This window comes from Canis lupus, chromosome 5 (assembly GCF_048164855.1).
Source record: "Canis lupus baileyi chromosome 5, mCanLup2.hap1, whole genome shotgun sequence".
NCBI lineage: Eukaryota > Metazoa > Chordata > Mammalia > Carnivora > Canidae > Canis > Canis lupus.
The window spans coordinates 16,341,194-16,364,976 of NC_132842.1; the positions used below are offsets into that span (position 1 = coordinate 16,341,194).

General features: G+C 35.9%; 1 protein-coding gene across 7 annotated transcripts in view; it reads left to right on the plus strand.

Annotated features, from left to right (window-relative positions):
* The window catches only part of MPP7 (MAGUK p55 scaffold protein 7), a 307,798-nt gene that overhangs the window by 214,223 nt on the left and 69,792 nt on the right, over nt 1–23,783 (plus strand). For all 7 annotated transcript variants that reach the window (XM_072825570.1, XM_072825576.1, XM_072825574.1 and 4 more), the window contains 5 exons: nt 9,326–9,407; nt 9,980–10,065; nt 13,150–13,224; nt 13,448–13,644; nt 14,124–14,188. In XM_072825570.1, coding sequence (XP_072681671.1) covers nt 9,326–9,407; nt 9,980–10,065; nt 13,150–13,224; nt 13,448–13,644; nt 14,124–14,188 — 505 coding nt within the window. The remainder of the gene's footprint in view (nt 1–9,325; nt 9,408–9,979; nt 10,066–13,149; nt 13,225–13,447; nt 13,645–14,123; nt 14,189–23,783) is intronic.

The following is a 23,783-nucleotide window of genomic DNA, read 5'->3' on the forward strand; positions in this document are numbered from 1 at the left end:
CACTGCTTGTGTCCCCCACTCCTTTCAAAAATCACATAAAATAAATGTAAAATAACTAAATAAGAAAATATGTAAATATTTAAACATTAGATACAGTTTTATTTGTTTTGCCTTTGCCATGTGTATCATAGAACTATAGACTTTTGTATGATATGGCATGTAATGCACTCTATTTTATTGAGTTTTGATCTTATTTTCTTTTTTTTTTAAGATTTATTTATTTATTTATGATAGACAGAGAGGCAGAGACACAGGAGGAGGGAGAAGCAGGCTCCATGCTGGGAGCCCAATACGGTACTCGATCCCGGGACTCTAGGATCACGCCCTGGGCCAAAGGCAGGCGCTAAACCACTGAGCCACCCAGGGATCCCCTTGATCTTATTTTCATGCAAGGATCTTCCACTAGAAATACCTCAAAGAATTGTGATAATAGGGGCATGGAAAGGAATATGGATGTAATAATCTTCAAGAATGAAGGAATCGAAAATTGAGTCAAGTGCTAGTATAATGTAGAAAGTGAGAGATTATTTCTCAGGGTACATATCTCACCCTCCAGGGATAGGTAGAGTCAGCAGCTAGCAAGCACTTCTGTTTCAAGGTTTCTATGTATAACAGAGTAACCCTTCAGTGCTGGAGTGCTCTTCTTTATCTATACATCCTAGAAATGATTTCATCCAGCCCATGGCTTTAAAAATCTTCTGTGTGTCAGTAATTCCCAGGTCTATTTTTCCTCCAGAACTTTTTTTCTGAGCTTTAAATGTGTATGTCCATCTGTGTACTTGATATCTCCATTAAAATGTCCAGTGGACATCTCTGTCTTCACATGTCCAAAAGTAAACTGATGTTTGTCCTCGAATCCATATCCCTTCTAGGATACCTCCTCTTAGTTGATTACAATCCCATCTTTCTAATTGCTCAGCCAAAAGTCAGAATCAGTCTTTGATACCTTTCTTCTTTTGTGTCCCATTTCCAGTCTACTGGGAGATCTTTTAGGCTCTACCAATAATATAGCCAGACTATTCATCATTTCTCCTTCTGCCAGTCAGATCCAAGCTTCCTTCATCGGTACCCTGGAGTATTTTAACAACCTCCAGCCTGTTTCCTCATTTGGCTCTTACATTCCTTCACCCTTAACATAGTAGGTGGAGTAAACCTGTTAGAGTATAGCACTTCTGCTGTTCAGCTTCTCCTTGTTTCTTTCAGAATAAAGTCCAGAGCTCTCACAATGACCTACATGATCTGGCTCTCTGTTAACCATCTGACCTCACCTCCTACTTCTCTCCTTTTACTTCACTTCAGCCACAATAGCTTTTTTTCTCTTCCTTGATCATTCCATTCATAACCTCATCTGAGCACCTATGTGCTATTTCTCCTTCATCTCCCCCACCCTTTTCTTTTTTTTAAGAGGGAAGTGGGAGGGGCAGAGAGAGAGAGAAAGAGGGAGCAAGAAACTCTCAAGCAGACTCCACATGGAGCGAGGATCCCCATAGGGCTCCATCTCACAACCCTGAGATCATGACCTCAGCCCAAATCAAGAGTCAGACATTTAATCAACTGAACCACCCAGCCATCCCCTCCTTCATGTCCTTTTTAATATTTCTTTACTCAAATGTCATCTTCTCATTGAGGCCTGCATCTTGACATTATCTTTCTTTTACCTGCCCTGGCACTCTTGATCTCCCCGCCCCCCCCCCCGCCGCCCTCTCTCATAACCATAGTGTTTACCACCTTCTTCTTCTTTTTAAAAAAAAAAATAAATTAAATATTAGGTTGTTTATCATTTTTTATTTTTTAAATCATTTATTTAAATTCAATTTGCCAACATATAGTATAACACCTTCTAACCTATGTATATCTAATTATTTCATCTTTTGTTTATTGTCCTTCTCCCTTGTTAGATGTCAGCTCCATGAGCCGTCAGAGATGCTTAGTTTGTTTCACCAATGTATTATAAGCTCTTAGAACAGAATGTGGTAGAGTAGGTTCTCAATAAACATTTGTCAACTTCTCTGAATCACAGAATAAGTCAACAGGACCTGCAGTAAACACAACAAACTGGAGATTATATTCAGGAAAAACATAGAACTCTAAGAAATGAAGAACTTGCTCCTAAGAGCTCATGTACAGACTCACTCACCCAGAAACCTAGCACAAAAACTCCCAATTTAAAAGCACCTAGACCATATGTGAAAGAGACCCACTTACAAATCTTAGAGTGCTTACCAGAGAGGCAGGAAACTTTTGGAACTTTCCTCAGGGATGGAGACATTGGCAGATGCCATATTTGTGACCTTATTTACTTTGTTAAAGTTGGTGAGGGAGTAGGAATCATTTGGGTACTGTTCCTATAATCTGCTAGACACGTGGATGTCCCCAGCTGAGAGTCCTGCCAACCCCCACACTGTAACTGTGCATCCCAACAGCCCTGCCCACCCCTTTGCCACAGTGCAGCCTTGTAGTGCCCAGTACAGAGGTGTGTTACAGCCAGGCTGGGCACTAGCCCTATACACACTGCATTGCAGACATAGCTCTGCCATAGCAAACAGGTTAATGCATCCTATACAGAGGATGCTTCTTGAGCACCTAGCTCTGGCCAGAGGGGATTAAGTTCCTAGGTCATATGACATCTCCTTTGAAAGGTCACTGCTTCAATATTTGGAGATGTGATTGATTTACCTAATACATAGAAACAAACACAGAGAATCAAGCAAAATGAGGAGATAGAGGAAAATGTTCCAAACAAAACAGGAGAAATCATTAGAAAATGACATTGATGAAATGGAGGTAAGCAGTGTATCTGATAAAGAATTCAAGGTAATGGTCATAAGGATGCTCACTGAACTCAGAAGAAGATTGGATCAACACAATGGGATCCTCAACAAAGAGAAATACAACAAAATTTCAAACACAAGGTACAGAACTGAACAACACAGTAATTGAACTGAAAAATACACTAGAGCAGCTCAACAGGATGAAGCCAAAGATCAGATCAGCAAGCTGGAAGAAAAAGCAGTAGAAGTCTCACAGACAAAGCAGCAAAAAGAAAAAAGAATGAAAAAAAAATCGAAAATAATTTAAGGAAGCTTTGGATCAACATCAAGTGGAATAATATTCTCTTATAGGGGTCCAAATACAAGATAGACAGGGCCAGAAAACTTGTTTGAAGAAGTAATAGCTGAAAACTTTTCTAAATTAAGACAAGAAAATAGACCTACAGGTCTATAAAGGCCAGATAGTTCCAGATAAGAACCCAAAGTGATCCATAGGAGGACACATTATAATTAAAATGGTAAAAGAGAATCTTAAAAGTTGGAAGAGAAAAACAACTTACTATATCCAGGGAAACCCCATAAGGCTATCAGCAGATTTTTCAGCAGAAACTTTGCAGGCTAGAGAAGAGTGGCATGACATATTCCAAGTGCTGAAAGGAGAAAACTTCTACCCTAGAAGTCTCTATCACTAAGTTTAGTATTCAGATTTGAAGGAGACGTTAAAAGTTTTACAGATTTAAGCAAAAGCAGAAGTGGTTCATCATAATTAAGCTGGCTCTGTAAGTAATGTTAAAAGGACTTTTCTAAACTGAAAAAGAAATGGCACTAAATACTACGAAAGCATATGGAAGTAAAAATGTCACTGGAAAAGGTCAGTATATGGTAAAGGTAGTGGATCAGTCACTAATATGGCAAGTGTGAAGGTCAAAATACAAAAATAGTAAAATTAACTAAAATCCGTTAATGGAAGCACAAAATAAAAAGATGTAAAGTGTGACATAAATATAAAATGTGAAAGGCAGGAAGGAAAAATGTAAAGTTTTGGACTATGTGCAGCTTAAGATGCTATCAACTCAAACAGACCTACAATAGGAAATTATAAGTGAACTTCACAATAACCATAATGCAAAATTTATACAAAATACACAAAAGAAAATGAGAAAGGAAACTAAACATTATAAAAGGAAGGCATTGAGCCAGAAGTGAAGAGAGAGAAAAGAATAGACAGGAACTATGAAAACAGCCAGAAAACAATTAACAAAATGGCAGTAAGTATGTACCTATCAATAGCTACTTTAAATGAACTCCATATTTCAGTCAAAAGACAGAGTGGTTGAATGCATAAAAAAGAGAAGACATGTCTATATGCTCCCTGTAAGAAACTCACTTCTGAAGTAAAGACATACCTAAACTGAAAGTGAGAGTGGAGAAATATATTCTTTGCAAATGGAAACAAAAAGCTCGAGCAGCTATACTTAATAGCAGACAAAGTAGACTTTAAAACAAAACTATAGTAATAAACAAAAAAGGCATTACATAATGAAAAGGGTTAATCTAACTAGAAGACATACCCTTTATAAATATATGTGCACCAAATATAGAGACCCAAGATATATAAAGCAAATGTTATTGACTTAAAGGGAGAAATTGACAGGACTGTAATAGTAGGGGACTTTAACACTCCACTTACATCAGTGGATGCATCATCCAAACAGAAAGTCCATGAGCAAATAATGGCTTTGAACAGTACATTAGACCAGTTAGACTTAATAGATATGTGCAGAATATTCCATCCAAAAAGAACAGAATACACATGCTTCTCAAGTGCGCATGGAACATTCTCCATGATAGACAATGTTGGGCCACAAAACTAGTCTCAATAAATTCAAGAAGATGAAATATCAAGCATCTTCTCCACCCACAATGGTATAAAACCAGAAATCAAATACAAGAAGAAAATTGGGAAACCCTCCCAAATATGGAGATCAAACAACATGCTACTGAACAATCAGTGGGTCATTGAAGAAATCAAAGAAGGAATTAAAAAGTACCTGGGGATGGAAATGAAAATAGGAACACCACAAACCAAAAATTTTGAAATCAGCAAAAGTGATTCTAAAAGGGAAATTCATAGCATTACAGGCCTTCCTCAAGTAAAAATAATCTAATTTGACACAAAAAGGAAGCCCAAAGTTAGTAGATGGAAAGAAATAATAAAGACCAGAGCAGAAATAAAGGAAAGAGACAAAACAATAGAAAAGGTCAATGAAACTAAGAGCTATTTCTGTGAAGAGATAAAGCATCTGACAAACCTTTAGCTAGACTCATCAAGAAAAAGAGGATTCAAGTAAAATCAGAAATGAAAGAGAAGTTACAACTGACACCACAGAAATACAAAGAATCATGAGACTATGAACAAGTATACACCAACAAATGGGACAATCTAGAGGAAATGGATAAATTCCTAGAAACATACAATTTTCCAAGACCAAGTCATAAAGAAAAAAAAATCTAAGTAGACTAATTACTAGCAAGGATATTGAATAATAATTAGAATTTCCCAACAAAAGTCTAAGGGGCTTCACAAATGAATTTTATCAAGCATTTAAAGATTTAATGCATACTGTTTAAAAACTGTTAGAGAAAGTTAAAGGGGAGGGAGCACTTTATTATTTTTGAAACATTATCCTGATACCAAAACCAGACAAGAATACCACATATACACAGTAAGTTACAGGCCAATATCATTGATGACACTGATGAAAAAATTCTCAACAAAATTACTACCAAAAAATGAATTCAATAATACATTAAATGGATCATAAGCCATGATCAAGTGGGTTTTAGTCCAGAGATCCAAGGGTGGTGGTTTAGTGCCCATAGATTAATCAACATGGCATAGCACATTAACAAAATAAAGGATAAAAACCATATGATCTTAATAGATGCAGAAAAATCATTTGACAAGATTCAACTTGCATTTATATGATCCAAACTTAGCAAGGTGAGTAAAGATAAAAGACATATATGACAGACCCACAGCTAATATACCCAATGGTAAAAACCTGACAGTTTTTCCTCTAAGATCAGAATCAAGAAGAGGATTACACACTCTTGCCACTGTTAATTCAACACAGTATTAGATGTCTTAGCCATAGCAATTAAGCAAGAAAAAGAAATAGAAGGCATTCAAGGATGGAAGAACTAAAATTGTCACTCCTTGCAGTTGGTACCATATTATATATAGATAATCCAAAAGATTACACCAAAACTGTTTGAACTGATAAATGGATTCAGTAAAGTAGGGGGATACAAAATCAACATAACATAAATCTATGGCATTTCTACACATGAATAATGAATTATCAGAAAGAGGAAATAAGAAAACAATCTCATTTAAAAGAATAAAATGCCTAGGAATAAATTTAACCAAGAAAGTGAAAGATCCATACACTGAAAACTATGACATTGATGAAAGAAATTGAAGAAGTCACAGATAAATGGAAGGATAGTCCGTGCTCATGAATTAGAAGAATTAATTTTGTTAAAATGTCCATACTACCCAAAACAATCTACAGATTCAATGCAGTGCCTTTCAAAATTCCAAGGGCAGTTTTCATGGAACTAGAGCAAATAATTCTAAAATTTGTATGGAACCACAGAAGATCCCATATAGCCAAGGTAATCTTGAAAAAAAAAAAAAAAGAACAAGGTTTGAGGCATCATGCTCCTTGGTTTGAAATTATACTACAAAGCTATAGCAATCAAAACAGTTTGGTATGGGTGTAAGAACAGGCACACTGATAAATGGAACGGATTGAGAGCCCAAAATTAAACCCACACATATATGGACAATTAATTTACAGCAAAAGAGCCAATGACATACCATGGAGAAAAAAGAGTCTTTTCAATAAATGGTTTTGGGAAAAACTGGACAGCCACATGCAAAAGAATGAAACTTGACCACTGTCTTGCAGTATATACAAACATTAACTTCTAATGCATTAAAGACTTGAATTTAAGACTTAAAACTGTAAAAGTCCTAGAAGAAGAAAATACAGGTGGTAAGCTCCTTGACATGTGTTAGCAATATTTTTGTAGGTGTGACTCTAAAGGCAAGGGAAACAAAAATAAACAAAGTGGTCTACATCAAACTTCTGCACAACAAAAGAAATCATTGAAATGAAAAGATTATCTACTGAATAGGAGATTTTTGCAAATCATGTATCTGATAAGGGATTAATGTCCAAAATATATAAAGAACTCCTACAATTCAAAAACACCCCACAAAATAACTTAATTAAAAATGAGCAGAGTATCTGAATAGACATTTTTTCCAAAGAAGACATCCAGATGGCCAGTAGGCACATGAAAATATATTCAGCACCGCTATTTATTAGGGAAATGCAACTCAAAACTGATTTCACACATCACCTAACATCAGTTAGAATAAGTATTACCAAAAAGACAAGATAGGATATGTCTTGGTGAGGACATGGAGAAAAGGGGATCCTTGTACATTGTTTATGGGAATCTAAATTGGTACAGCCACTACAGAAAACATTATGGAAACTTCCCCATACTGTTAAAAATTTAAGACTGGAACTACCATATGATCCATCTTTTCCACTTCTGGCTATTTAATCTGAAGAATATAAAAATACTGATTTGAAAAGATACATGCACCCCTGTGTTTATTGTAGCACTATATACTATAGTCAAGACCTGGAAAGGATGTGGATGTCCACTGGTAGAGGAATAGGTGAAGAAGATGTGGTGTATATATGTATACAATGGAATATTACTCTGTCATTAAAAAAGAATGGAATCTTGCCATTTGTGACAACATGGATAGATGTTGAAGGTACTATACTAAGTGAAAGAAGTTAGAGGATGACGAATACCATATGATTTTATTCATATGTGAAACCTAGAATAAAGCAAATGAACAAACAAAACTAACTCCTAGATAATAAACAACTGATTGGTGGCTACCAGAAAGTTGGTAGGGGACAAAATAGGTGAAACAGGGTCATTATATGGTGATGGATGGATGGTAACTAGACTTCTAGTGGTAATCACCTTATGGTGCATACAGGTGTCAAATTGTAATGGTGTATACCCGAAAGTCATATAATGTCACATACCAATTTTACCTCAGGTACAAAAGGAAAATGGTGGGAAAAAGAACAATCTAAAAAATGGGTAATTAATCTTAAATTAGGCCACCAGACCCTTCTGCCGTGAAGCATACTTTGATGGGAAGGTTTAAGATATTGTTAAGGAAAATGAAAGTTTATTTAATAATACTAGTTTTTATTTAAAAATATTACATTTCTAGTCATCTTGGCTATAAGTTAACTGTTTAAAGGCAGAAATTACAGTTAAGTGACGGGTCTTTATGAGTTTGGTGTTAATGATTGTGGAGAGATGCTCATTTTAGTCTTTGGATGAATGTATAGTTGGGGATGAAAAATGTCACAAAATCATCTGATCATTTAATGATTTGATTTTTTTTTACCATTATTAGATATGTATCTGATAGCTGTCATGTGAAATATACGTATTACAAACGTATTCCTAGTTTTGTTTACATATCTTTTTTTTTTAATGATACACATGTGTTTATTGATATGTGAGAAGAATTCCACTTTCTTTTTGAGTGTGACTTCTGCCACCACCTAATGTGCATCTTTTTAGCTGTGCGGTGCTATTGTAGAGGCTTTCCTGGAACACCAGTGCCAGTTTCTTAGAAGTAAAGTCATAAAAAGGTGTTCAAAGTAACCATTTATGCCTGGTGTTCTTACAAAGCCCCATTCCATTAATTTGCTTCTGAACATGCATAAATGAAGAGTTTCTGGACTCTTTTTGAAATTGTTTCCTAATGTCATGCCAAAACATTAGTTCTCTTTGTTCTAAGTACAACCCTAGTACATAAAGACCTTGGAGTAACAAATCTTTCTTCCATTAGTTTATCTTAACATTAGGTAAGGGCTGTGACTAAGTCAGAATTGAAGTCTTTTTTTCCTCTTTCTTTGTCATCATGGCTGAGTTCCTTTACCATAATGGAGTAATAAAGGAAGACTAAATTAAAAGCCAGATGAGCTGAGTTTTAGTTTTCTAATTTCTGTAAGATTTTCGTATTCACTTCATCTCAGTACAGCCTACCTTCTTCCTGGGGTATTATAAAGACAAAGTGAGATGAGAAAATGCTGTTGAGGGGCAAAACAAAATACTGTTCAAATACAAGATATTCTCATGGAAAGAAGGTATTTCTACTATTCATAGAGTTGAAGAGGTTAAAGATTTGAATAATTCTTAAATTGTGCTGAAAATCATAGATGATGCGTCTGATAGATTCAGATAGAAAATCTGTACCAAGAGAGGAGTGTTTGTAAGACAAGGGGCATGATGTCTATTCCTCCTGCCTCGTACCTTTCATTTTTTGTATTTGTTCTCACTTTTTCCAGATAAATATCCTTATTTCTGTTCCCTTTCCTACCACCCAACGCACACCTTTACTCACAAGTACTTTTTTTTGTTTTCCTTAAAAGGGAGCTACCATTAAAAAAGATGAGCAGACTGGAGCCATCGTTGTGGCTAGAATCATGAGAGGAGGAGCTGCAGATAGAAGTGGTAAGGATTTAAAAAACAAAACAAAACATGAAGTGGTAAGGGTTTCAACACTAGGTGCAGGGATGGGTCATGTTGTATTTCATGGGCAACATTTCCAACATGTAAGTAAGAGGATAACAATCATTTGATGTAATACCTCAGAATAATAAGATACTCTTCTCTGTATTGAATTGTAGGAACCTATTGAAATAAATAATTCTCACTCTACAATCTAAGTTTACATGGGCTTCCAAAGTTATATTAAGATCTGTTTCAAGTGGTTCTGCTTTGAAAAATACTACTGCAAGTGTGCAGCCTTTGAAACAAAATAAAAATTCTTTTATTAGGTGAAAATCATGTACATTTCTAGACAAAGACCAGGATGCTGATGTCATTTCTTTGCCGGCATTATAACATGGTAGTCCCTGATTCATTGCTGTTGAGAGGCACAGAATCTGAAACCCAAGAAGCATAAAGGTCTCCTCAAATGTATTAAGGGAACCAAACAGTGCTTTGAGTCTGGACACTGTTGCAAATAGCAGTTCTTTTGTAGGTAACTCTGCTAATTTACTACCAAATTTGTTACTTTTCAGGTCTTATTCATGTTGGTGATGAACTTAGGGAAGTGAATGGGATTCCAGTCGAGGATAAAAGGCCTGAGGAAATAATTCAGATTTTGGTAAGCTGAAAACATTTTAAAATTGTAGTAAAAAATGACATTGAATCAGTACGTTTCAGACTTGGTTATACATATAGGACTTGGATTTAGCAATCCAGAGTTGAAATCCCAGTTTCATTTTAGTTCCTGTATGTCCTCAGAAAATACCTTAATCTTTGTGTTGCCTTAGTGTTTTCATTTCTAAATGAAAACAAGAAGAGGTAAATCTCTCACTGGAGTATTTTGAGGATTAAATGGGCTAATGTATATGAAGACTTTATTACAGGGCTTGTCCCAAATAGGTACATAATAGATGGCATCTACCCTGTTGTTCGTGATGCATTTTCCTTTTCCCTTCTCTCATCGATATGGCCAGACTATAGGCTGTGCTTTTAAGGTGTCTAAAACAGTGAAACTAATTTAGATGTCTTGTGAAATCTAAAACAGAACAAAATTATTTTAGGTCTTGACAGTATTAATTCTCCAGTTCATTTGTAAGGAGAAAAATGAGGAAGGCTGTCTCTGTTAATGTGTGAAAACATAACATACAGAAATAGAGTTTAGTATCTTAAACAGACCCTGTGTATAAAAAAATCTAGTAATGATTAAGATGGTGGCATTTTAAATCCATGGGAAAACAGTGAAGTCATTTCATAAATGGTATTGGATAAATTGATGATTCAAGTAGAAAAAATAAAGTCAGTCCCTATTTTACACTACACCCAAAACAGATTCCAAAGAATTAAATATTTTTTAAAAATCCAAAAAATGAAGGAAGACTTTTTAAATTTGATGTGAAATACAAATAGAAAAATAACTGATGTGATTGCAAGAATTGAAAATTTTGTTTATAGAAAAAGATGCCATATGACTTTAAAGACATGTGACGCTTAGAAAAAATATTGTCAATATGTGATAGGTGTTTTAACATGGAGAGAGTTCATAAAAATTAATAAGAGAAAAAATATTTAGAGAAAAATTTACAAAAAAACCCATCTGAAAAATTTAAAAGCTTAATAATAGCTATAGTCAGCAGATTCTAGGCACATAGTTCTACTTATATGCTTCCAGTACTGGGATGGATTTAGTAGATCCTTTTGATATGGCTATCTGAAACCATTAAAATTTTAAATTTGCCTACCCTTTAATCAAGAAATTCAATTGTTGGGAATTGACCTGTAGGAAATAATTTGGCAGATGTATTATATAGGCAAGATTGTAAAAAATATTTAGGAATAGGAAGAAGGTTACATTGATGGACTAATCCATTGTACATCCAAGTGATGGCAATCATAATGGTTGATAGACCTGTAGGACTTAGTAATACTAGTAATTCTTATAGTGGTTGAACCCTTAATGACACTGTTCTAAGGGCTTTGCACACATTAACACAGATGCACACACATACAAAGTAGTAGAATTGGAAGAGGTCATAAAGAAGACTTGCTTTCTCTCTACCTGTACAATTCAATATTATATGAATTCTTAATAAGATTGGTGAATTGTTTTATGATGGGTAATAATAGTGATATTACCAGTTTGAAATCGGTCCTGCTGTAAAATTCTGATCGAATTTAGATAGAATCTAGATATCTAGATAGATAGATAGATCGATACTATTAAAACCCTGTTTTACTTGAGTCTCTGTGCTCTCCTGGAGCTGCCTCCTTATTTTTGCAAGAGCTGATTCTGTGCAGCTTTTCCCAGCTGGGCTTTCAGGGACTTCACACTGGTAAATGGAAGTTGACTATGGTCCATGGACATTGGCAAATGCAAATCAGGGCCTCCTCCTCCTTTCCCCCAGACCAGAGCCCTGGTTTACGAGAGTGAGCCTCAGAGATAGCTCTGCATTCTCCCTTCTCTCTCCTTCTTTCCTTCTTCCTTTATCTGCCTAATCTCGTCTTTCTCTTTTCTTTCCTCCCTCATTCCTCTCACATATGTGCCAGATACTTAGTGCTTTCATGGGCCTTAGAATTTAGCCGGAGGATGCCTGGGTGGCTCAGGGTTGAGCTTCTGCCTTTGGCTCAGGGCATGATCCCAAAGTCCTGGGATCGAGTCCCTCATTGGGCTCCTTGCATGGAGCCTGCTTCTCCCCCTGCCTATGTCTCTGCCTCTCTCTCTCCGTGTCTCTCATGAACAAATAAAATCTTAAAAAAAAGAATTTAGCCAGGATAACAGATATTAAGAAATAATTGTATAAATGATAACTTAGCACAGTTATGAGACATACTAGAAAGAAACAGAAAGACGCGAGAGTATATATATATATTTTTAAATATTTTATTTATTTATTCATAGAGACAGACAGAGAGGCAGAGACACAGGCAGAGGGAGAAGCAGGCATCATACAGAGAGCCTGACATGGGACTTGATCCAGGGTCTCCAGGATCACGCCCCGGGCTGCAGGCAGCGCTAAACCGCTGCGCCACTGGGGCTGCCCGACATGAGAGTATATTAAGGGGAGATCTGCTCTGGTCTGAGACGGTCAGAAAAGCACTGCATGTATTGTTTTTGCTTTAATTAAATTAATAGGTAATTAATCTTTCCATCTTTTAATTAATCTATTACATTTTGTATTTTACTAACTTGAATATAATAGCAGTGAATGTTCATTATTTTTTTCTGATGAACATTGCAGCTAATGTATATACATATTCTGTATAAGTTAATCGTACATTTATAACTGAGTTACTGACAATACAACTATCTTGTCCCTAAAAACGTGATGTGCCAATACTTAAATGTATGTGAACCTTGCATATCATCTGTCCTCACCATGTAACATTGTCTGTGTAAGGCACTTTGCAGTTTCTGTGTTTCTATTTTGAAGTAGCTCAACATGGATGGTAATGTATTCGTCGGCATTTTGAAACTGCACAGGAGGTAAAAGTGGATTTAGTGTTTAGTGTTTTTTAACTTACTTGACAAACTTGAGTGCTTTCTCATACTGCAGGAATTTCTACAAAAATAGTTTTCTCAGTTTGGCTTATCTAAGAGTAGAAACCCCAGGCTTATAAATTTTTCAGTCAGTCCATTTTCTACCTGTTTTGCCTTCTTTTTCCTTGCCTGTAGAAGTTCTCTGATAAGTCTTTCTTCTGTTTTCAGGCTCAGTCTCAGGGGGCAATTACATTTAAGATTATACCCAGCATCAAAGAGGAGACACCATCCAAAGAAGGCAAGGTAATCATTACTTAAAAATATTTTTTTGTTTGTTTTGGTGGTGGTGGTGGGGGGGTGCTAATATTTCCCTGTCTAACACGTACCCACTTTGTCACAAGTTCATTTTCGTATTCTCTTTTAAAAAAAAAAAAACTTTTTTTTTTTAAATGATCCTTAGAGAAGAATGTTGGCCCTTCCACTTTATTTTTTATATTTACTCCTTTTAAATGAAACTCTCTTCCAGATGTTTATCAAAGCCCTCTTTGACTATAACCCTAATGAGGATAAAGCAATTCCATGTAAGGAAGCTGGGCTTTCTTTCAAAAAGGGAGATATTCTTCAGATTATGAGCCAAGATGATGCAACATGGTGGCAAGCAAAGCATGCAGGTGATGCCAATCCCAGGGCAGGTTTGATTCCCTCAAAGCATTTCCAGGAAAGGTGAGCTACTGGCATGCAGTAATGGTCTCTCTTCAAATGACCTTTTGTTCTCTGCAAAATATCACTCGAGGATAGTTGTGATAAAATAAGCACTAAAGCCTTGCTCTAGAATCCTTTATCCCTCAGGTTTGGATTTCTGTTTTGTCTAACTAAGTATGAATAATGACCAAAAATAATATGACAGGACCAGGTCATATTCAGTTTTTGTTATGAAGCAAATGGAAAAATAGCACATTAATATCTGAAACTGTATTGATGTGAAAGGTGGGGGAAAAAAGAAGAGTGATTTTGGAGGAGGGTGATTTATAAAAATTTGAAAGTAGATGATTTATTTTTTAATTTGAATAGATTGCATTGTGTTCATTTTTTCCCCTGGCTTCCCATTTTTTTTTCCCCTTGGGACTTTTAATATTTTGGTGTTATATTAATCTTGGATCTGTACTGAAAATTGATAGGCATTGACCTTCTTTTTCCCCCAGGAGATTGGCTCTGAGACGACCAGAAATACTAGTTCAGCCCTTCAAAGTTTCCAGCAGGAAATCATGTAAGTTTGTTAATAAAAATGCAGAGTAACCAAATCTTGCTGTTTATTTTTGACTACTAAAGCAGGTGTTTGTGGTAGAACGAGAGCTTGTATTGCCTTGTAATAGCTTTGGGATCATCATTTCATGGCAACCAAGCAAATAAGAAACTCACAGTAGAATATTAAAGTGAATTTTTTGAAGAAAGGGGTGTTTGCGGTTGTTTACAACAAACCCATGACTCACACTTTAAGAAACTAACTAGCAACAGTACTCTTCTTGACTTCTGGTGTTTTATAAATGTAACCTCAAATGCAACTCCTTTATTTCTCCAAAGCTAGAAGGTTTGGGTGAGACATAAAATCAGGGGGAGGTAATCTACCACTTTCTTGGGCATTGACAAAGGCCATTGTGCCTAAGAACAGTTATTTTTATTCTTTGCTTATCCAGAAATCATAGTCACTCTAACCTTTAATCTGCCTGTTTGGAGTTGTTACAAAATGAGATTAAATCAAAATAAGAGCAGAAAAAGGATGGAGGTGTAGGATTACTGAAAAAGATAGTGTGGATTTGGGTGCATTTTCCCCCCTCCCTTCATACTCCTCTCAGCTCTTGTTTACTCCCCACTCCTCACCTCCATCAAGTCCCCATCCCATAAATTTCCTACTTCATCTCCTCAAAATGTTTCATGGTTCTAGGTATTTTAAGAGTAAAAAAAAAGCCTTTTGTTTTCAACATAGAGCTCATACATTAAAAGGCAAAATGCACAAATAAACGGTCCTGGAATTTTGCACCAACATCTGGTTTTAGTATTGTTGCATTTTTCACATCTCCTGTTATTTCTGTCAGTTTGTAGACGCGTATAGCCTAGGAATTACATTATAAGAGAGCCAAACTACAGTCAAGTATAAATCTCACAAGCAAGCAAATACTTCAAGGGGAGCACTGATTCAAAAGCCTGCTTGTTCTTGCTTCGTTAAGTCTGGACAGAATAAAAACACACTTGTCACAGAATGCCACATGGATTGTGACATCAGAAAGCATACAGTTTAACCAGAAGGGTGCATCGTTTTTAAGTGTGATGAATTTTCACTGGCAGGCGCTCCAGGCATCCACCTGACTTGCTCTTGGAGGGATTTCTAAATTGGGGGCCTGCACCCTTCTAATACATTTGATGCGTGTGGGATAAAATGTGTGTAACTTGAAAAGGACATCAGTGTGATTCTACTCGCATCTTAATCCATACTCCCAATTTGAGTCTTAGGCAACTTAGAAATATCTAGTTTGATATGATTGTGAATTTTCATTTAAGAGTTTTTATAAATGTGTTTCTTTAAAGAGCTACATGAAATGGGTATATTATCTTTTTAATAGCTCTCCCCAAACTGATTTCAGTATAAATGTGTGTGAATGCCAGAGGTATTGTGTGTGTGTGTGTGTGTGTGCGCGCGCGCGCCCGTGCATGTGCATAGAGCTGTTAATTAATAATGGATGATTTTTGTCTATTATTCAGAGTTTTCCGTATTATAGTCTTTAATATTTGCATCTGAGAAATATTTATTCTAAAATTAGTGAAATGTTATTATCTGGATTTTTTTAAGAGTTCGTTTTTTCTGCCCTTCGAAGATCATTTAAGAATGTTTACTGATTCCCATTCACACTTCCTTTTTTCTTTTCTATTTTTTTAAGTTGTCTTGATTCAAATAAATAATAATATAATAATAATAATATAAACAAATATGGCCATATTATCAAAATCACTAGTGAATAGCAAATAGGACCTTATTTAGAGAGATAGTCTATGTCCATGAAGATTAAATAGAAATATTACTTTTATTGTCAAAGAATTAAAATTCCATTTGAAGTTTACTTAATGTTGTCTCCTAAACCCCTGAACTCAAAAGTTAAGCAAGAATTATTACACTGGTTCTGAACATTTTAAAAGTAATTTAAAAGCACTTTGTTTTATAACCTGTGTATCTGATAGTGACTCTTTACGTAACTATACTTGTAAAGACCATCTGACCCAAGACTTCCTGGACTTCAACATTTGGTACTTAGATTTTTAGGATAGGACATCCATTGTGCTCTTTGAATTATAGAATAATGCTATGAAGAAAAACAGAAAGTTAACAGAAAATCTTTTAGTAATATGACTTTGAATAATAATTCATAGACTAGGTTTTAAGGAACATTTCTGTAATGTAAAAATTATAGAAGGAGAATAATTCTGTCATGTTGGTATTTCTAAATTTACTAAAAAGTAGTCATGTTGATAATTTTCTGCAGTAAATTTTGCAAGTGCATTTAAAACCTAGGACATAGTGTTAAATGGTAAATTTAGGATAATGACTTCAGTCAGGTAATAATATGTATTGAATTAGCCAGCTAACTTCTTTCACAAAAAAAAATTATACTACTATGGTTTTACTCTTTATTTGACTCACATCATATCATCATAACTAAAGTAGTTTGCATGGAGGAAAAGCCCTGGAACTATAGGGGTTCAGTCAATGTCAAACTCAAAGTCAAAAAGGAGTGGAGAATGCATTTATGTTTGTGTTAGAGCTGGAGATCCTGGCTTCCTGGTAGATAAAATCAGGAACCCTAATATTGATGTCTTCAGGCTTTAAAACTGGCATCCTTATGCATAACTTTGTGGTGTTCATCTTTGATGCTTGGCTATTTCCTCCCCTTAAGTATCCTGGCATGTCTAATACCAATTGAGAAAATAGGCTTCAAACAAACAAAATAGTTTGCCTCTTGAAATTAAACATTCCTAAAAAATACGAACTCTTAAAACCAAAGCATAAGCAAATCATAGAAGCTTGAGAGCTTGAGAGAGGGAATTACCTCCACTTCCTCCTGTTTTGCTTTTTTTTTTTCTTTTTTCCAAAGAATAGCTTGCCCAACAAAGAAACCTATCATAGAATTCTGTGTTCCCTCCCTTTCTCCTTCATCTCATGATAGGCTCTTACATAATGGATTTACATTAGAAATAGACACAGAAGAGCAGCCTAGAAGTCTGATAGGTTTTCTTTGACATGACCAACTTTTAGATTATTACATGAAAGATACAAGTTAAGTGTTTTGGAAATGAGTTAAAAGCATATCCTAGTCTCAAGTAAAACATATAGGAGTAGTTTTCATGACAGACACTTGGCAGCTTGCAATTCTTATGTCGATATAATTTAAAGTACTTTCTGATTTTCTGCCAAAACCTTATTTTTATAGCTCAGTTGCATATATAAAGCAATATGGTATCACCTAACCTTTAAAAAGAAATATGATTTCCTTTGGTTAATTAAAATACTGTTTGTCCCCTTTCTATTGAAATTAAACTTTATTAGTTCAGAATTGTCGTCTTAGCAATACAAACATTATAATAACTTTGGCTTCAATAGTATGTAACATATTCAAAACTAGTTTACATGGTATTCAGAAAAAGCTCTTCTTATTCAAATAGCCTGTTTTACAGTAGAATATTCCAGCATGATTTTTATTTATGGCTTAGTTTCTTTTTTTAGTTCTCGAAATAGAAATACCTGAAAATATCTCCTACAACTGATTGAATGATATTAATTAAAAAAATTTTTTTTATAAGAACACCTCTTACATAATTCTTATAATAAAAAGAATCCAGGAGATATGATTTATTAGCCTTTTAAAGATTAGAAGGTAAAAGCCCAAAACCTTTTTTTTTAGAATTTGGTTTAGCCATTTGTGGTTAGCTGTCATGTGGGTACAAAATAAAATATTTAAAAAAAAAATATTTAACTGGACCAGAGATGTTCATTCAAACAGCATATAACTGAATTCATTCAAAAACAAGCATTTTGTGGATTGAAGATCACAATCTACCAACAGTATAAACTCTGAGTAAACAAATGGAGTCACTCTACATGGTATCAATATTTTGGAAGGCCAAACATTTGAGAGTAACATATATAACATTCCAGGTTGTTACAATACAACTTTTCAAATTAAGTAAACTTCTTTCTCCTGGCATCTTAAACAGTGTTATTTAGTGTGTTCATATATAAAGTTAATTCAGAAATTAACATGTAGATTGCTTATGTTCTTATATTAAATTTGTATGCCTAAACCTTGTCAAGTATTTTCTTAATTTTGGTGGCATTTTGTGTTAACAGAAACACATGGGGTTTTAAAAAATAGTGAAAGTGGTTTTCCCCCTAATATTTACTGATATTCTTTGGGAAATGCCAGAGTTCAGAGTTTGTGTCGACAGAGGTGCAGATTAAAACCTAAACTGTAAATTGTATGTCAGACTGTTTATGTCAGGAGATAGCTGGAGGTGATGGCCTAATTGTTATAGCTAACTTCATCTCAGTAGATTATGTTCTTCTTACATAAATTGAATATATGCCTTTTATTTTTATTTTTTTAAAGATTTTATTTATTGATTCATGAGAGACAGAGAGAGAGAGAGAGAGGCAGAGACACAGGCAGAGGGAGAAGCAGGCTTCATGCAGGGAGCCTGACATGGGACTTGATCCCGGGTCTCCAGGATCAGGCCCTGGGCTGAAGGCGGCACTAAACCGCTCAGCCACCTGGGCTGCCCAAGATGTTCCTTTTAAAATGCTATCAAGGCATGTGCTTTTAGCTTTTCCATACGAAGGGTTCTAAACCATACCATCTCTTGCCTTTTGTCTTGAGGCCCCTACACTATGTGGCTAAGAAAGAGTTGATTTACAATTAGGAGCATGGTCCGAGGCCACAGATTATTGCAGACTTTTAGGGAAGATCACATGGGGGCAGTGGGAGGTGAAATAAAGCAGTTTTTAGGGTGGGGATTTAACTGTGCCCCCATAAATACTATCACACCTATAGAGACACAATTTCTCCACTTGTCAAGAGTATGTGATGTTGCTCCAGCCACCGTGGCTAGCACCCGGCAGTATGAAAAACTTCCTCCTGCCCTGTTTGTGGAGCTCATCAAATGCTCTTCACGAGAGCTTTTCCACTGCATTCTCTGAAGACAGCCAGAATTACTCTTTGTGACCTTGTTGGCCTCTCCTCTGTGATTTTCCCATCCTGCTCTTCAGTTCTTGAAGAGGTGGAGAACACTCCTGATAGCCTGGGGAGAGTCTCCCCCCATTCTCCAGTCAGGAGAAGAGAAACACATGTGGAAGGTTCCAGCTTCAGGGGAAGGGGGCAAGAGGCTGGTGTCCTGGGAAGTGGTGAGAGTAGACAAGAAACTTGAAAGAAGCTTTCTTCTTTTGAGCTCTCCACCAACTTGTACTGCCTAGCATAACATTAGAGTAATTAAAAAGTGATTTTGGTATGATAGTATAGCATAGTAGTTAAAAACACAGACTCCGGAACCTGATCATGTGGGTCACATCCCAGAGTGCTTCATTTCTCTGTACCTCTGATTCCCATCTGTCACATGGAGGTAACAGTAGCGGCTTCATAGAGCTGTGAGAGAATTCAGTAAGTTTGGGCATTTAATGTACAAAGAACAGTGCCTTACTATAGTTAAGAATCATGCAAGTATCCCAAATGTCTTCTGAGATCAACCTTTTATATATTGTATTCTTTGTTCAAACTTGCTAAGCATAAGGAAGTGTTCTTTCCTACTGGCTATTAAGCATGTTGCTTCCTTGGGTATAGACATCTGTGTGTTACCACACAAAAAATTACCATTCTCTTCCTACTGAAAGCACAGAAGAAATACTCCTCTGAGAATTTATGCAGCATATTCACAACCTTTTCTTAGAATATGAAACATACCATACTATATGTGACATGGAGATGTTTTATTGTAGGTTGCCTGTGATGTTTTAATTTTTTTATGCACGTGTGTGTATCAGCGTTAGAGAGACACATGGCTTTTATCATCTGATGTACATGACACTGATTCTTTAATCAGGCTACAACACTCTGTCAATCCTGTTGTTTCCATCAGAAAACATACTTTCTGTTTAACAACCCACTTAGTGGTACAGTGAGATCGCAGATGAACCATCGGAAGCACCACTTTTATTATTTCCACTAAGCCTAGTGGCATGGCTTGGCTTGGCTAATCCGTATCACATAGTTTATTGTTTGTTTTCTAATCACTTGTTTTAGATGCACATGGAAGTCCCAGAGCTACAAGGAATGAATGTAAATAAACTCACAACTTGGATGACTCCCAATCCAAGCCTGAGTAATAATGATTTGCTTGTCACTTTTGTGAATTCTGTTCAAGTAGAACCAATACAGTTGGAGAACCCATAGGTATTTGGAAAATAAAAACACAGTGGTGCACACTCTCTCCTAAGTGTTTTCTTTGACTTGCCACTCTGTAGTTGGGAGAGAAAAGTGAGCCAAGAAGTGTCCTCACCAGGCCTGTTCATTCTACAAGGTCTCATAGCGAAATATGTTCCACCTTGACTTATGGTTTGATTTTGCTTCTATTAAATTTCCAATTCTTTTTCCACCTTTAACTGAAGGTGAGTATCTAAAGGCAAACGGAACTCTTAAATTTCTGTCCTATTAGTAACAAGTATTTTTTAGAATGATCTTTTCCAATATCTTTTATCAAATACTACAGCCAGAATGAAGCAAAGGGCTGCCTGACTCACTTCCTATGTGTAATAAGTTGATAATATTGTTAAAATTACAAGGTTTTTAGACAGTTTAAGGGCATTTTAAGGATTATTTATAAGTATGTATACTAAGTGTTAAACAGATTTGTTTACAAACCAATGTCCACTGAAAATAATTCCCCTTTGAAGGTATTATTTTGAAAAAAAAAAAGTTTTTTCCTCATTATTTTTCCCATTTGGGCATTTAATAAGCTACATGGTGGCTTTGTGCTTTTCCTGCTTTAGTAAACACATTCTTTTCAGATCAGGATTACGGTGCAATCTAAAATGTAGTTTTTCATGAATTCTGTTTATTTGTTGACTAATAATTTTGAAATATTTAAAATACATTTTTTCCCCTTTTGGCTTTTCTAAGATGAGGAAACAGTTGAGTGTGGTAGGTGGATTTTTTTTTCTCCATCCTGTGCATCTTCTTTCTACTTTAATTGTATTTTCTGCACATTTAATCATTTCCTTTCTCATTTTCTTTGTGCTTCTCAGAGGAAACTAAAGGTACATGTATAAAAGCTTCCCTGCCATAGTCTATTAATTTTATTTAGTACACATATGTGTGGATTAAATTGAGTATAGCAAGTGGTTTATAGAAGATATTGTGCATCTGAACTTCCATCTTGATGTTACAGTACCAAAAATCATGGTTGGACTCTGAGATCTATACTATTTTTTGCTTCCTATAGCAGAAATACAGAGAGTAGTCTGAAATAGTACATTATGTTTTTGTTCCTGTCAATAGTCTCAGTGTTCTTCAAATATATTGACATCCTTATCTTAAAATAAGGATGTCAGAGGAGTCTTCTCAACTATTTCATACCTGCACAAGCTGTGCTATTAGTTCCATATTTATGTGAAGATAAGAGGCCTAAAAGTAACAAGTACTCACTAGGTCAACTATATTTTTAAGATATGTATAACCCAGTATTCATTTAATTCCAAGAAATAATTAACCCATCACTTGTTTTAAAATGTTTTCATCTATTCATTTGTTAAAATTCAAATAAAAATGGAAATAGTATGCCTTTATTCCTTTCCAACACAGAATTTCTTCCTATCAAAAGAAAGGATGTATCTTAATCTTAACCTTTCTGTCTAATCCAGTGAGCCAAAGTAAGTGCTACATTTACATATTATCAAAGAGCCTGATTTACAAAAATAAATTTACTTTGGGGATCAAGTGTTGTAATTTTCTTAACTGTGGAAAGTATAAACATCGTAGGCAGATCTTTTATAATTTTCTTGAAACTGCATCAAGGAACCTCTGAAGGAGGTTGAAAACTGAATTGCATGATGTTTTAAAACATTACTTTAAACTTAAATATAAAACAAAACGTTTTATGTTTAAGAGTGGCATTGTGAGGGCTGTTCTATGCTGTGCTTTACGTAATTGTTTTAAGTAATTTATTTTATTTTATTATTTTTTTGCATCTGTGGCTGGGCTTCTAACTGTTCTGCTTTATTTCTTGGCTTTTTGTTCTGTATGCTTTTACACTCCATCCAGAAGATGCTGAATATGCTGGTAACAACAGTGGAACCTATATAGGTGAGCAATTGGTCACAGAAGAGGATTTCTTTCTTTCTGTTGCTTTCTTCAAAACCATTTTATTGTTTGATCTTAAATGAGCATATTTGCATTAGCATGTTCTGATGTTCAGTGGGGGGTAGCATGAATCTTTATGTTAAACAGGCTCAGTGGGTTGGACATAAAGGAATTCATAGTGTGCTTTTGTGCTGTTATTTAAGAAGCTTTCCAGATGCTACATTTTTTCATTTTACAAAACTCCGTGTAAAAATCTAGAGTATTCCAGTTTTTAGACTAGAAAAACTGCGATTGGATGATCAAAGAGAGGTTAAAATTCCATTAATTCCTTACTCATTTCTGAACAATACAGTGTGCCAGATACTCTGTATATCAATTAACACCTCTCCTTACACCCTCAGAAACTTTAGTGGCTTCAAGGAGCAAGTGTTTCTTCTGATTCTGTGGTCAGCTGAGTGGCTCCTCTGGTCTGTGTCAGCTTGGTGAACCTTTGCGGTCTGGTGGTTTGGGCTGGGCTCTGGTTGGTCTGAGGACTGGGATGCTCAGCAGGACAAACGTGTTTCTGTTTCCTGTAATTTCTCATTCTCCAGTAAGCTAGCCCATGAAGCATCTCAGGGTTCCAGAGAGCAACAGAAAAAATGATCTCCAGTATATTGATACTAACGAATCCTCTGCTCACATCACGTCTGCCAACATCGCATTGGCCCAAACCAGTCTCATGGCCAAGCCAGCATAATGTGGGAGGCTCCTGCCCAAGAGCTTGGCTTCAGGGAGATGTGAAGAGATGGGCAGACTTTACTACAGGCTTCTGTCTCTCCAAAATGAAGAGGTACTGACTCTGCCTGACTTCAGGCAGGGCGTATACTTAGTCAGATGGCAAGTATATCCATCCAGTGAAAAGCTGTGGCATAAAGCAGTATCTGATGAGAGTCACATAAAATGCTATAATTCAGAGGCTGAGCAGATGACCTCCCAACCTGTGAGGCACTGAAGGACCTAGTCCCACAAGGAATGACATTCAAACCCGGCACCAAAGCCTAGGTGGAATTCTAGTTTAACAGCAGGGCATGAAGGAAGAAGCAGTAACATGGAGAGAGGTGCCTGTTGCAGAGCACAAGGCATGTTTGAGTTTGGGTGAGGGGATGTATGTGCTCTTTGTTACTTTGTTGCACTCTGGAACCCTGAGACCACAATATGGGCTGGCTTCCTGGAGGGTGACAAACTGTAGGAGAATGAGTTCTGGATGAAATGCCATTGGAGCTGGCAAGAACTTCGTTGATATCTGGAGTCACTGATGACTCTGAGAAAGAGCTTTACTGGAAGCCAAATTGCCAGGTGTCAAGGAGTAAGAGTGGATGGGGAAAGAAAGATAGCAGTTAAGTTCAAAGCCATGTTTATAGTTGAGAGTAGAAATGTTTTAGTGAGAGAGGAAAATGGGATCCATTCTGTAGACAGAGATGGTGGAGCTGA